Source organism: Furipterus horrens, unplaced genomic scaffold (assembly GCF_987537825.1).
Source record: "Furipterus horrens unplaced genomic scaffold, mFurHor1.1.pri manual_scaffold_13, whole genome shotgun sequence".
Taxonomy (NCBI): domain Eukaryota; kingdom Metazoa; phylum Chordata; class Mammalia; order Chiroptera; family Furipteridae; genus Furipterus; species Furipterus horrens.
In genome coordinates, this window is record NW_028327183.1 from 25,588,421 (window position 1) to 25,602,930 (window position 14,510).

General features: G+C 45.2%; 1 protein-coding gene across 1 annotated transcript in view; it reads left to right on the plus strand.

Annotated features, from left to right (window-relative positions):
* PLCG2 (phospholipase C gamma 2) overlaps positions 1-14,510 on the plus strand; it is a 151,615-nt gene that overhangs the window by 60,199 nt on the left and 76,906 nt on the right. The window contains exons 6-8 of the mRNA XM_090261181.1: positions 6,048-6,132; positions 9,829-9,912; positions 14,445-14,488. Of these exons, the coding sequence (XP_090117307.1) occupies positions 6,048-6,132; positions 9,829-9,912; positions 14,445-14,488 (213 nt within the window). The remainder of the gene's footprint in view (positions 1-6,047; positions 6,133-9,828; positions 9,913-14,444; positions 14,489-14,510) is intronic.

Here is a 14,510-nt window from a genome sequence, read left to right on the forward strand (position 1 = left end):
ATATTACTGACTCTATTCCCTGTGCGGTACTTCGTCCCCATGACTATTCTGTAACAGCCAATTTGTACTCCTTAATCCCTTCACCTTTTTTACCCCCCCACCCCCTCCCATCTGGCAGCCATCAAAGTGTTCTCTGTGTCTGTTCTGCTTGTTTATTTATTTATTTATTTATTTTAGATTCAATTGTTGATATGTGTTTATTGCGATTTTATTGTTCACATTTTTAAATCTTTTTCTCCTTAAGGACAGCCGTTTAACATTTCATGTAATACTGGTTTGATGGTGAGCAACTCCCTTAGATTTTTTTAAAATTTAAATCTGGGAAGCTCTTTATGTGCCCTTTGATTCTAAATGATATCTTTGCTGGGTAGAGTTATCTTGGTTGTAGGTCCTTGCTTTTTATCACATTAAATATTTGTTGCCAGGCTGACCTACAGAGATTCTGTTGAGAAATCATCTGACAATCTTATGGGAGACCCCTTGTAGGTAACTAACTGCTTTTCCTTTGCTCCTTTTAAGGTTCTCTCTTTGTCTTTAGCCTTTTGCATTTTAATTATGTTGTGTCTTGGTGTGAGCATCTTTGGGTTCATCTTGTTTGGGACTCTCTGTGCTTCCTGGACTTGTATGTCTATTTCCTTCACCAGGTTAGGGAAGTGTCCTGTCCTTTTTTCAAATAGATTTTCAATTTGTTGCTCGCTCTTTTCTCCTTGCAACACCCCTATGATGTGAATGTTGGTTTGCTTGAAGTTGTCCCAGAGAATTTTTACACTATTTTCATTTGCTTTTGGATTTTTTTTCTTGTTTCTTTTCTGAGTTGGTATTTTTTTTTTTTTGCTTCCTTATATTCCGAATCACTGATTTTATTCTCAGTATCATCTAATGTACTGTTGATGTCCTTGTAAATTATTCTTCATTTCAGTTTATGTATCCTTTCTGACTGGTTCTTTTTATGGTTTTCATGTCCTTTTTATGCCGTTTAAGTTCTCAACAGTGTTTTAAACTCTGTATCTAGTAGGTTGCTAGTGTCCATTTTGTTTAGTTCTTTTTCTGGAGTTTTGTTTTTTTCTTTCATTTAGGACGTTTGTCTTCTCATTTTGGCTGCTTCCCTGTGTTTGTTTCTATGTATTAGATAGAGCTGCTACATCACCTAGGCTTGGTAGAGTGGCCTTTTGCAGTGTTCTATAGCATCCAGTGACACAGCCTCCCCAGTTATCCAGGCTGGGCACTCCAGGCACACACACACCCCTATGCTGTGGGCTGTGTATACCCTCCTGTTGTAGTTGATCCTTGATTGCTATTGGCACATCAGTGGGAGGGATTTACCTGCAGGCCAATCAACTGCAAGTACTGGCTGTGACCACTGACCACCATGGAGGATCAGCTGTGCAGGGGCCCACCCCACAGAGCAGGACTGACTTCAGCAGGGCTCTGGTGCCACTGAGTCTGCCCATTGAGTGTGTTGCCTGTGGAGGTGGTTGGGTGGTGCACATTGACTTTTTTTTTAATGACAAAAGTCACTCCTGTTCATTACAGAAAAATTTGGAAATGCTGAAAACCAGAAAAAAAATGTGTATAAATTTGACGTTACAATAAATGTTAACTCTGGCTACAACTTTTTTCAGTAGATTTCTTCCATCCTCAACTTATTTGCTTCCTTGTTCACTTTTCTTTATTAAAGTATAACTGCACATATGATCTTCTATCCTGTTCTTTAATTAACTTTTAAATTTTGGAATAATTGTACATTTAGAGAAAAGTATAGAGAGTTCCCATATCCCTTTTTGCCCAGCTTTCGTTGATGTTCAGATTGCACATTAACATGGTATATTTGGAGTTTACATTTTTCCCTCACCAACATCCTCTTCTGGTCTTGGGTTCAGTCCAGGACCCCACATTGTACTTAGTGGTTCTGTCCCCTTGGCCACCTCTGGTATGGGACACTTGCTCAGTCTTTCCTTGTCTTTCATGACCTTGACAGTTTTTAGGAGTGTGCCTCAGATATTTTGTAGAATGTCATCAATTTGTGTTGGTCTGATATTTTTGTTATAATTAGACTGGAGTTATGAGTAGCCTGAGGTGGTGAGTATTTGGGAAGACTACCACGGAGGTGAAGTTCTTTCAGAATATCATACATATCAAGAGGAATATACTCTCCACATGGCTTGTCAAAGGTGATGTCAACCTTGATCACCTGATGAAGGTGGTATCATCAAGATTTCTCCTTTGTAAAATTACCCGCCCCTCCATTCTTTGGGAATAACTCAAGTTCAGCCCTTACTAAAGGAGGGAAGAATTAAACTACTTTCACCTCATGTCAAACTCTAAGAACATTTGCATTTCATTGCAACTTTTCAGGAACATGAGGTCAATGCCTACATTATAATTCAACCAATGGGAATTTGATACTTGGCTTGAAAAGTTACCTTTTATTTGTCATTTAGTTTGTGTCCAGTTTTTCACATTCCCATTGTCACAGAGTTGTGTTCAAAGTGAACCTATGATGTGACCCTCATGGGAAGAAGCACTTTTGCGGTCACTGCAGAATTCTCAGCCTTCGTGTCATGACTGCTCAGGTCCCCATTGGGCGGACGTGTTCAGCTTCCTTTACGTCTTTCCCTTATTGTTGCTGCTCTTGTCGGCCAGGGCTCTTGAGGTCAGGGATCTGGCTGGTTTGATCTCAGTCGTGTTTGCTGGATGAATGAAACTCCTCCCTTTTTATTCCCAGACATAACATCGGGCAAACAGGACGTTCTAGTATTGGAAGGTTTCCTTATGACATTTCTAGACCTGGGGAGACTGGATCAAACGCCTGAATGTTTTAACTGTGTAATCTTGGCCAGATTTCCAGAGCCCTCCCCTTTATGAGCCTTTAGAGTTTATTTGTCTCTTATGTGGAAATCAGGTTCTAAGGTCAGTGCAGCAGATGAAACTATAGTTGAAACACCCCTGTCGAAAGCCCCTGTACCTTTCATGAGGGTCACTGGAATTGTGTTCCTCAGTGTGATGCTTACAGAGGGGACAGAGTCCTACTGAAGGGGCAGCAGCCCCAAGGGCTGGTAGCAGATTGCTTGCTGGGGACATTTCTTCCCCGCTATGCTCTTGGCCCCTTGGCATATGACACTGAATCTGCATAAGCCCAGTGCCCTTCCCTTGCTTCTTCAGCCTGGCAGGGACAGAGGGGAGACTGAGTTGGGCCTTTAGGAGGCAAAAGGGGTGAAGTTGCAGGTGGGAGGCAGGTGTGTGGGTCCAGGTTTCTGCTTCAACAGGAATGCAAACGGCTTTCCTGGGGTTAATATTTGTGGCTTTAGCACCTTGGGACCACCTGTGGGGCTGCAGCCACAGGTGTGCACCTCCTCCTCTGCAGACCATCTGTTTCACTAGACACTGGCTGGGGCTCCAGAGTTTGCAGTCCTGACAAGTTCCCGGCTGATATTGATGCTACTGATCCGGGGACTCTACCTAGAGCAGCCAGTTTCTAGAGCTGCATTGGCTGACATGCTGCCCCGAGCCACCTGTGACCATTTAAATCTAAATGAGTAAAAATGAACTAAAATGAAAATTTCAGTTTCTTAGTTGCACTGGCCATATCCCAAGCACTCCCCATCCACATGTGGCTGGTGGCTGCTGCCTGGGACAGCCCGATCCAGAACATATCCGTCATCGTAGGAAGTGCTGGGCAGCACCGAGGGTTGAACCTCAGCTGTAATACTTACTGGTTGTATGAACCTGGGCAAATTACTTAATTCCTCTGTGCCTTAGTTTCCTAGTCTGTAGAAGAGAGAGAATAGTTTCTACCTCCCAGGGCTGGTGCGAGGGTCCAGTGAGTCAGTACTGAAAAGTGCCTGGAGGGTGCCTGGCTTCTCTGGCAAACACTAGCGAACGTTTGGTATTATCATTATTGTTATAAGAATGGGGTGGGTGGCGGAGGTGTTGGCCAGGCCTCAGGGTGACAAAGAGATTTCTGGGGGCTGCTGACCTTACCTGTTTGTTTGGTAAAGGCTTCCGTGGGGTAAGGTGTTGTAGGAGCTGGGACAAAGTCAGGCCAAGAAGTGAAGATTTCATGATTGTTTAGTGATGTCTGCCATGGAAGAGGGAGGGCCGTCTGTGGCTCACTGGGTAGCGGTGGGGTGATTGGTTTTTTGCCATCCTTCCTGTATGGATTGTTCTGGTCCCTAACCCACTGTTGCAGCTTGAACACCCAGGAAGCAGTCTGAGATGGGGGTTCATGTGTGGAAGCTTATTGGGGGGGTGCAGAGGGGACCAGCACCCGTGGAAGTGAAGGCAGTGGGGGAACCATGCTGTGTGCAGAGCACAGCCTTAGCCGACTCCACGGGGAGCCCCAGGATGGCCCTGCAGAGCTGTCCCGAATTGAGGCTACCCTGTCATTGAATGCGGGACATGACCTTGGCTGAGGTACTCTCTAGCTTATGACAAGTACTGGATGGGGAGAGGGGTGACCGTGTAAGCAGCTAGGGAAGCGGCATGCCAATCCTGGCTTGGGGTCAGGCCATGCGGCGCAGACCCACACACCCTGCGTGGGGAGTGAGGGGGTGGCCAGGGCAGCAGAGTGGGGAGGCTGCGGCACAGGAGCCCAAGGAGGCTCAGGTGCTCACTGTCAGGTGGGACCTCTGGAGCAGGTGAGCCCTGATGTCCTGGTGCTGAGATGCTCCTGTCTTGGGACCCTGAGTTTGCTCCACGGGCCCCCAGACAGCTGCACTGGCTCCTAGCCCCCAGTCTCTTTATTTCTGGAGATGGAAAGTTTCTTGGCTCTGTGTCTCTCTGGAAGTTCTGGGCTCCCAAAGGCACTCTGACCTCTCTCGTGATTCTGGGTTTCTCCCTGAGCTCCGCTGGGCCACCAGCTTGGCCAGATCCTCCTGTACCTCATCTTGCAGCACTGCTGGGTCAGAAAGGGGTCCAGCTTGCTCCAGTTAGCCCACCGGACTCTTCGTTATTCTCAGTATCTCTCTGGGAAGCCCCTGGTACCCAGCTGGAAGTGGTGGGCGGGGGGCGGGGTAGGGTAGAGAAGGACCTTTCAGTAAAGGTCTCTGCCATTAGGGAGGCTGTTAGACTGGAGGTCAGGAAGCTGGAGGTGGGAACACTGGGTGGCCAGGAGTCCAGCTTGGTCATCTCCAATGGCAATGGAACTAACGTGCTGTTTCCTTCCAGATGGACTGGCAGAGGCCGAGTTGACAGTGTTGGGAAACTGAGTCACTTTCTGCCCACAGCCTGGGCAGGCTACCTTCCTTGGCCATCCACAGCCCCTGACCTATCTAACGTTTCTAGAGCACAGAGCTGTTTGCTCTGACCCCACCAGTGACCCCTCCCTCCCACCGTCTCTCTGGCTCTGTGGGACAGGGCTCTGCAGCCACAAGGGACTGATCTCATGCCCCTGACGCACCACCGGGACCCACTCCCCCACCATTCAAGCCGTTGCCCAGAGGCAGACTGCTGTGGTGGTTACAGGCAGGCCTGGGTGCGTACATGCATGAAGATCTCTGTGGTGTGCTCAAATAACTATATGCTTTGGGTTTTGACTCAAACCCAGGTCTGCTGCCACCTGGCTCTGACCTTGAGTAGTGACCCCCCCCAGCCCCTCTCCAGCATTGCCTGTTCTGAACCCTGGGGGTCAGTAGTGCACACTGTGTAAGGGTCAAATGTAGTGTGGGGTTAGGGAACATTATGGCCTGGCACATAGTAGGTACTCAAATAAGGTTGGGTCCTTACCCTTCCTCCTCTGTGGCCTTCAGTGACCTCTCTTTGGTTTGAACCTTTGTGATATTTCATATCTTCAGAGGTTATCTGGTCACCTAACACCATGTTCTGCCTATGTGACCGTGTCCATGGCCATCCCTGAAGGGTGGAGGTCAATTTTGCACATCGAGGTGTCGCCCCAACCTTGAATGCAGGTGTCTTGTACACACTTACCAGCTGTTTGGTGGGGTCTTCTCATGGAGGGCCACATGAGGTGGTAGCTGGTGGGAATAGCAAAACCCTCGACTGTTAAAATCCCTCAAGGCTGACCGAGCTGGGATTCCTTTCTTTTGCAGCATCAGCCTCCGAGAGTTGAAGACCATCTTGCCCCTGGTCAACTTCAAAGTGAGCAGTGCCAAGTTCCTCAAGGATAAGTTTGTGGTAAGTTCCATGGCTTAGCCTGGGGATTTTGTGAACTGAGGGCTACTGTGCCTCTCATGTGAAGCCACTGCATGCCTTTGAGCTCTGAGAAATGGTGCCCAAGAAAGTCCTTCACCTCCAGATTCATCTATCTTAGTCCAGACAGAGGAATTGTGTGAAGATCTTAGGACCATAGTCTCAATCCCAGCAGAGGACGCCATCCATGAAGACCATGTCTACGGGGCTGCTTGACGGAACGTTTTCACCCAACTTTTCCTTTCCCTCCCAATCTGCAGCCCATTTTCCTTCTAGTGATATGAACAAATGTATTTGTTTGGGAACATATTTGGAAAGATTTCTCATGTAGGTTTGCCAGGGATGTGGCATTTTGCAAGCAAGTCCTAATAGTGTAGTTGTCAGAGTTGGCTCTCCTCCTCACTTCCCCACCTGCCAGTCCTCCACCCACTTCTCTCCAGCCCACCCTTCCTCCCACCCACCCCTCCTTCCACCCATTCATCCCCCACCCCTCCCCCCATACCCAACCTACCTTACACCCACCGCTTCTTCACCCATTTCTACTTCCATTCATCCATCCTCCCACCGATCTGTCCTTCCTTCCACTCTCCTCCTTCTCACCCCTCATCCACACACCCCTCTTTCCATCTGCCCTCCTTCCACCCATCACTTAATTTGTTTATGTTCTTGTGCAATGAAGCTGTTGGTATATCTGGGGCAGGTAAAATCACTCCAGGAGGAGAGAGTACAGTAGGTCAGGTGGGGCTTTTCTGAATGATGTAAAGATGGAGGCTATGTAGAGGCACTGTTTCTGGCCCCAGAGAGATACCTGCTCTTGTCAAGGAACCCAACAAGACTTAATCCCAACAACCCCAGTTGGAGGGCTCATGGCATGTCCATGGCAGCCCCAGTCACAGGATTCCTCAGCTGAAAAAGCTCATTCATTGTTGTACCAGTGAGCTCCTGGAAGAGTTAACTCTCTTCACGGTTTATCAAGCCATCTTTTCACTTTCCCTCAACGTTCTAATTCAAAAAGGCGCAAAAACAGGACTTCTGGCCAAGATGGAGGCCTAGACAGATACGCTGGGTCTCCCTCCACAGCTAAGAAGAAATACAACTACCTCAAAACTAGAGATAACCAGAAGTTCCAGAAAATCAAGCTGCATGGAAGTCCAGCAAACAAAGATATAAAGAAGAAACACCCAGAAAGGTAGGAAGGACAGATCTTGGGCAGAGAGGACACTGTGTGGTGGTGGCAGCAGTGGCAGCAGCGGCAGGCCGGCGGAAAATGCAGTCACACATTTTAAAAAGTCGGAAGGGACACCTGGGGAGCGTTCCCAGCTTCTCACTGACTGCACAGCTCACAGTCCCAGCAACAGGGGAAATCAAGCCTCATTGCTTCTGACTGTGCAGACAAGTGGGGGTTGGGGTGGAGGCAGAAACTGCCGGTCTCTCAGTAGAGTCCACTTGTTTAAAGGGCCCCCATGGTCCTAGAACATCCGCAGACCCACCCACTCTGGGAACCATAGCCAGGGCAACAGCTAGAGATGTGCCAGTCCCATACGGAAGTGGGAGAAGTGCCTGGAAAAGGGGCAAGTGCTGAACAAATGGCATTGTTCCCTTTCAGACCCCTCCCCCACATACAGCACCACAACGTGATGAAACAGGTCACCCTGTACTGACGAATCCCTAAGGCTCCACCCCTTACAATGTAGCAGGAGCGACAGCTCTGCCTAAGACACAAAGGCAAACATACACAGGAACTTGTCAAGACAGAGAAGTATGGCCCAATAGAGGGAATGGATCAAGGTTTCAGTGGGAGAACTAAGTGACGAGGAGATAGCCAACCTAACAGATGAGGAGCTAGCCAGTCTAACAGATGCAGAATTCAAAACACTGGTGATAAAGATACTCACAGGCTTGACAGATATGCTTGAGTATGGCAAATGCATAAGGGAAGAAGTGAAGGCTATGCTAAATGAAACAGGAAAATCCACACAAAACCAACGGTGAAGGGAAGGAAACTGGTGTTCAAATCAATTATTTGGAACATAAGAAAGAAAAAGCAGTGAACCAGTACAGAATGAGGAAACAAGAATTGAAAAAAATGAGGATAGGCTTAGGAACCTCTGGGACAACATTAAACATGCCAACGTCTGAATCACAGGGGTGCCAGAAGGAGAAGAGCAAGAGAAAGAAATTGAAAACTTACATGAAAAAATAATGGAGGAAAACTTCCCAAATTTGGCAAAGGAAATAGACATACAAGTCGAGGAAGCACAGAGAGTCCCAAACAAGCTAGACCCAAAGAGGACCACACCAAGACACATCATCACTAAAATGCCAAAGGTGAAAGACAAAGAGAATCTTAAAAGCAGCAAGAGAAAAGCAGAGAGTTACCTACAAAGGGGTGCCTATAAGACTATCAGCTGGTTTCTCAAAAGAAACTTTGCAGGCAAGAAGGGACTGGCAAGCAGTAATCAATGTGATGAATAGCAAGGACCTACAACCAGGATTACTCTATCCAGCAAAGCTATCATTTGGAATGGAAGGGCAGATGAAATGCTTCCCAGACAATGTAAAACTAAAAGAGTTCATCATCACCAAGCCATTACTGTATGAAATGTTAAAAGGACTTATTTAATAAAAAGAAGATTAAAACTATGAACACTAAAATGACAATAAACTCACAACTATCAACAACTGAATCTAAAAATTAAAAACAAAATTTAAGCAAACCAGAACAGGAACAGAATCATAGGTATGGGGATCATTTGGAGGGTTATGAGCTGTGAGGGGGAATGGGAAGAATTGGGGAAATGGTGTGGGATTAAGAAACAGAATTGTTTGGTACAAAATAGAGGGGGAAGTTAAAAATAATATAGGAAAGGGTGAAGTCAAAGAACTTATATGCATGACCCATGGATATGAACTAAGGGTAGTGGGGTTGCTGGAGGGAAGTGGGGTACTGGGCAGAGGGGAGCAAAGGGGAAAAATATTGGAACTACTGTAACAACATAACCAATAAAATATACTTAAAGAAAAAACAGGCAAAAACAGAAGGGTGGGTATTGAAAGAAGAGAAGAGAAATGGGAGAAGCATTTACCACTGATGGCCACTTAATTGGAATTTTGTTCTTTATCAAGCCCTTACTGAGCAGGTGTTACCTTGATTTTATCTAGTCTGGTTTCAGGGGAGTCTGAGGAAGGTAATGGTGGCTCTCCCATTTTACAGATGAAGAAATTGAGGGGCTGAAAGGGTCACATAAACTGCCCCAAGCTGTTAAGCAAACCAGGGGACAAGCCTCGACTGGAGTTGAGTTCTTCTGTCTAACCTAAAAGCTTGGTTTATTTTCTTACTCTTTAAAAAGATGACCTGTACCTACATACCGTATAAACATGTCTAGATTTGAAAGTGTCTTCAGTGCCCCCAAAAGGAGGAGTTCTCATTATGGCTCTTGAAATTCTGGTCGAGGCTCTTCTTTTTAGGGGGTCAAGGGAAAGGTTTTTCCTGATGGGATCCCTGTTGGGTTCATTTCAGGCAGGTAAATTAGGAAACTTGTGGACAGTTTGGGTTCAGAGGAATGCTGGTTTGATTTTAGCCGATGCTGTGGAAAAGGCGTTCTATTTCTGTAAAAAGGGAGGAGGCATTCTTGTGGTGGACACCAAAAATCGTGTGGTCACTTTTTTTTATATTTACAGGAAATAGGCGCACACAAAGATGAACTCAGCTTTGAACAGTTCCATCTCTTATATAAAAAACTTATGTTTGAACAGCAAAAATCGGTAAGATGATTCTTGAGCAAATGATTGAATGATGTGTTTGTTTCCCCAGTGTTTCAAAGTCCAGCACATTCCTAAGAAAACCAGAGACGTCTACTTTCTAGTCACAGGAATATAAAGTGGGAATGACAGTGACATACCATCTTCATCTGGTAGATTGGCCCAAGTTTTTACATGTGAGAGTGCTATGGGGAAAATGTGGGGAATTGGGCTGCCTGCCTTCTTCGTGGGAATATGAATAGCTGGAAGTCTGATTGGAATTTAATCTGGATCTATTAAAGTAGAAAAGTTCAACCACCTCTAGTCTCATTCTGGGAGGAAGTTTATCAAATTATTAATAGTAACCATCTCTGGGTTAAGGGATTATGTGCATGTGCCTTCTTTTTATACTTTTATTCATTTTTATGGGAATATATTTTAAAGATAACATGTTATTTTAAATTTAAAATACATTTTGGCCCAACAGTGGCATTTTGGGGACTCTGAAAGCACTGGGACATAAGAACGTGTCCGGCTTGCTAATTGCAGCATTACGTATGCAGCGTTACATTACATATGCAGCGTTACATTACATATCCCTGGCGCCATCTGAGTGCCTCTCAGTAGAGGAATAGCTGGGTGCATTACGGCCCAGACGTCCGCAGCAACATCATGCAGCTGATGAATTCCGAGTCAGTTGTGTTTCTGTTGGTGTGGAAGGATATTCTTGATATTTTGTTAGGAAAGCCAGCAGCAGATTCACACGAGGAGCTAGGTCCGATTTTTTGTAGAAACGAAACAGAATACAGTAATCCTCCTCTATGTCATCTGTGTGGGTTTTTATGAACAAGCAGGAAGTATGGAAGAATACACACCTCACATTTAATATTGATTTTGTGTGTGCCCTGGAGGCGTTTGGGAAGATGGGCAGGAGAGAGAGAGAATTACATTTTTCTTTGCACATCTCAGTTTTCTTTGACTTGGTCCAAGTTGATCCATTACTTTTGCAATAAAAAGAAAATCCCGTAAACCTTAAAAAGTGGGGCATTTGGTGCACTGCATGGCGCACAGTGCCTGGCAGGAGGTATGTACGCCACAGACAGGAGCTGCTGCTGTTACTGTCGGCAACGGGCTTTGCGGGCGGCCAAGATGGGTCCAAAGCAGAGCTGAGAGGGAGCAGAGAGTAGGTGGCACTTGGAGCCCGGCAGGTTATCTGGTTTCTCCAATCAGCTGTGTGATCTTGGGCCAGCCACTGACCACTCCCAGCCTCCGAGTTGTCATCTGTGTAATGGGCATGGTGACCCCTGCCCCACCGGGCTCTGGGGAGAACTGAATGAGGGACTGGGGGTTGCGACTGCAGGCATTCTTAAGTGATGGGTGTGGAAGTGCTAGGTGACAGTTATAACTGCCTTCTCCATGCAGGTCAGCAGGCAGGCCACAGGGTGAGGCCTCTTGATAGGTTCCCAGTGACGGCGGGGTTTTGGATGTCTCTGAGGCAGAGAACGGGGAAAACAATTTCCTGTCTGCCTAGAGTGGGCAGAAATAGATTATTATATAGAGTAAAAAATTCCATTGCAGGTATTCATGTTTTCACAAATATAATAATTAGTTGTTGGTTTGCCAAATGGAGTAGAAAGATTATAGGCATTGGGAGTTGAAAGACCTGGATTCCAGCCCCAACTTGGCCTCTAATGACCAAGTGATTTTGTGGAAAGGTACCTTTTCCTACTCAGCCTCCTCTCTAAAATGAAGGTATTAAATCAGGTTATTAGTTATAAAACTTTTAAAACTATATGCTCCCCTTTTTAAAATATGGAGCCTTAATAAAAATAAACCTACTGCATAGAAGCTGATCAAAACCTCTTTTTTAAGTTAAAATATGTAACTTTTATTTATAGTCAGGCCTGAGAACGATGAAAACATTTTGATGGCAGTGTACCTATGAAATCTAGAATAATGACAATTGCTGTCTTATGCAATTGACTAGGATTGACAAAAGCTTGATTCACTCAAGATAAGTGGTTGTAAGTAACAGTTTTTATAATCAGTTGCCTTGAAATTTCAGGATGCTATCTCATCCTACAGATGGCAGGCAAAGCTTGAGAATTCGGTTTGCAAAAAAGCTATTTCACCTGCCAGCACAGGTTAACCCATTGATAATCTCCATTGTGATAAAATTCCATGTAAGGCGTATTTCAGCCTGCACTTTTCAGTAGGTTCTTTTGAAGGCTAATATATGTGTGTTTGAGACGGAGGACGGAGAGAGAAATTTGAGCCAGAATCCTGCAGGTTCTCTGAATCCCCTGGGCGTGCCCTAGAGTGCCTGGTTTTGGGGGGGGAAAGGCGTCTGTACCAGAGATGTCCTTAATGGTCAGAATGCCATGTCCAGCCTGTATTTGGTTGTACTTGGCCTAAAGGTTTTTAATGTTTTTTTTTAATGAATTGCCTACATTTAAAAGTTGGGAAATTTCATATTAAGATCCAGATTTTTTAGCTTCTCTTGAAAAAATAATTGAGATCTGCCTATTTGTGGGTCCCAAGTGGCCCGTGGTGACATCTGAGTAGAAAGGAAGCAGGCGTTCCCTGGTTTACTCAGCCCTCACTCTCACCCGGCTTTCTACTAATCTGTGTTGCCTCCCTGGCCCTAATTTGGGCTGGCATCCTCTGCTCTCCACCATTGGACGGAAAAACTATCCAGTTTGGCCACAGCATGTATAATATTAATTCAGTGACTTGGAATTTGATTAACAAAGCCCCAAGCTCTATAGATAGTTACTGGCTAACTGGAGAAACAGCACTGCTCTTGTGGTAGGGAAATGCCCCTCCCCTAACGTTAGCATATAATTTACTTCCTGAGCTCTCCCTGGGAGCTGAGCTCAGAGCAAGTCTTAGCTGCGTGCCCTTAGGGGCTCAGCAGGATTCTTGGGCTCCTTGGGGAGACAAGGCTATTTATGGTGATTGATGACCCCCAGACCTAAATCCAGGGAGTAGGTTCCTATTCATCAACAACAGCTATAGGTTTTCCACTTGAGGTTTTCAGTTCCTCTTTGTATCTAACCACCTGCTTATGCTGCTGCTTTAAAGCTTCAGAGCTTCTTAAAGTCAGGCAGCAGCAGGAAGATAAGAAATGTAATTCTATGTGTGTCCCCCTGGTGAGGGATATACCTTTAACCAGGCTGTAATAACAGTATTATGTACACAAATCATAGCTGACATTTTCTAAGTGTGAACTCTAGGCTGGGTGCTGTGCTAGGAGTTTTACACACACTTAACTCTTCTTCCAACCCTGTGAAAGAGGTGCTATTATCCTTTTACAGATGAACAAACTGAGGCTCAGAGAGGTTCCTTGCTGGAGGTCATGCACTAGTAAGCTACAGCTAGGGTTTGAGTTCTTCTTTGCCCACCTTCAGTGCCTGGTCACTAATTTTTATTTTTTAAACTTTTGTATTAATAAAATTTCAAACACATACACATAGAGATAATAGCATCACAAACCCTTATGTAGCCATCAGCCAGCTTCAGCAATGACCAGTCAACCAATGGCCATCTCATGTCATCCATGTCCTTACCCACTTCCCTCTTCTCATATGATCTTGTTTAAATGTTTAAATAGTTTAATTTAGTACTCTGAAATATTAAGGATTTGAAATGTAGCAGTGAGGTATGTAGGAAGGTGTGTGTGTTCCCTGGTAGGGCTGCTGGGCAGGACAGCTGTTTTGAGAGCCAGTTGATTGATCTTCTGAAGTTCACATGCACACCCCACGTCCCGGTGCTTTTCCAGCTGGGAATGTACCCAACGGGAATACTCGCCCAAGTGGGAAAAGATAGAACGAGGGCCTTCTTTATAATACTGGATATAACAGCAGAAAATCAATGGTGTGCATGTTATGGGATACAAGGTGGGTTTTCAAAGGAATGAGGCAGGACCATTTGAGGTTGTAAAGTAATGTGTAAAGCTTGAAACAACAGCAACAAGTTGGGAGACATGATGTGATAATTATGAGAAGATGTAATTAGACTAGTATCCATAAAATAAACCCAAGAAGGAAACTTATGAAGTTATTAAGAGTGATAGATTCTCAGGAATAAGATTATAAAAGAGGTGAGGAAGACTTCTGCCTTTTGCTTCATAAGTTTTGGTTATATATGTATTTATTTTTAGAGAGAGGGGAAGGGAGATAGAGAAGGAGAGAAGCATTAATGTGCAAGAGATACATTGATTGGTTGCCTCTCGCACGCCCCCAACCAGGGACCTGCTGCCTGCAACCCAGGCATGTGCCCTGACTGGGAATCAAACCTGTGACCTTTAGGTTCACAGGCCGGCACTCAATCCACTGAGCCACATCAGCCAGGTCTTGGTTATATTTGAATACTTACAAGTCATACAAATTAAAATGATAACTGAAGAGAGAAAAAAACCTGTTCACTTGCATTAATAAGTCACACAAATTATAGTGTTAAATTTTTAGGCCCCAAAATCTGTTCATTTGCATTAAGTGGCACGACTTGTCTAATGTTTATTTTGTGTTGTTTTTTCCTTCTGTTTTCAATTTCAGATTCTTGACGAATTCAAAAAAGATTCCTCCGTGTTCATCTTGGGGTGAGGCACCACGTCTGGGTTA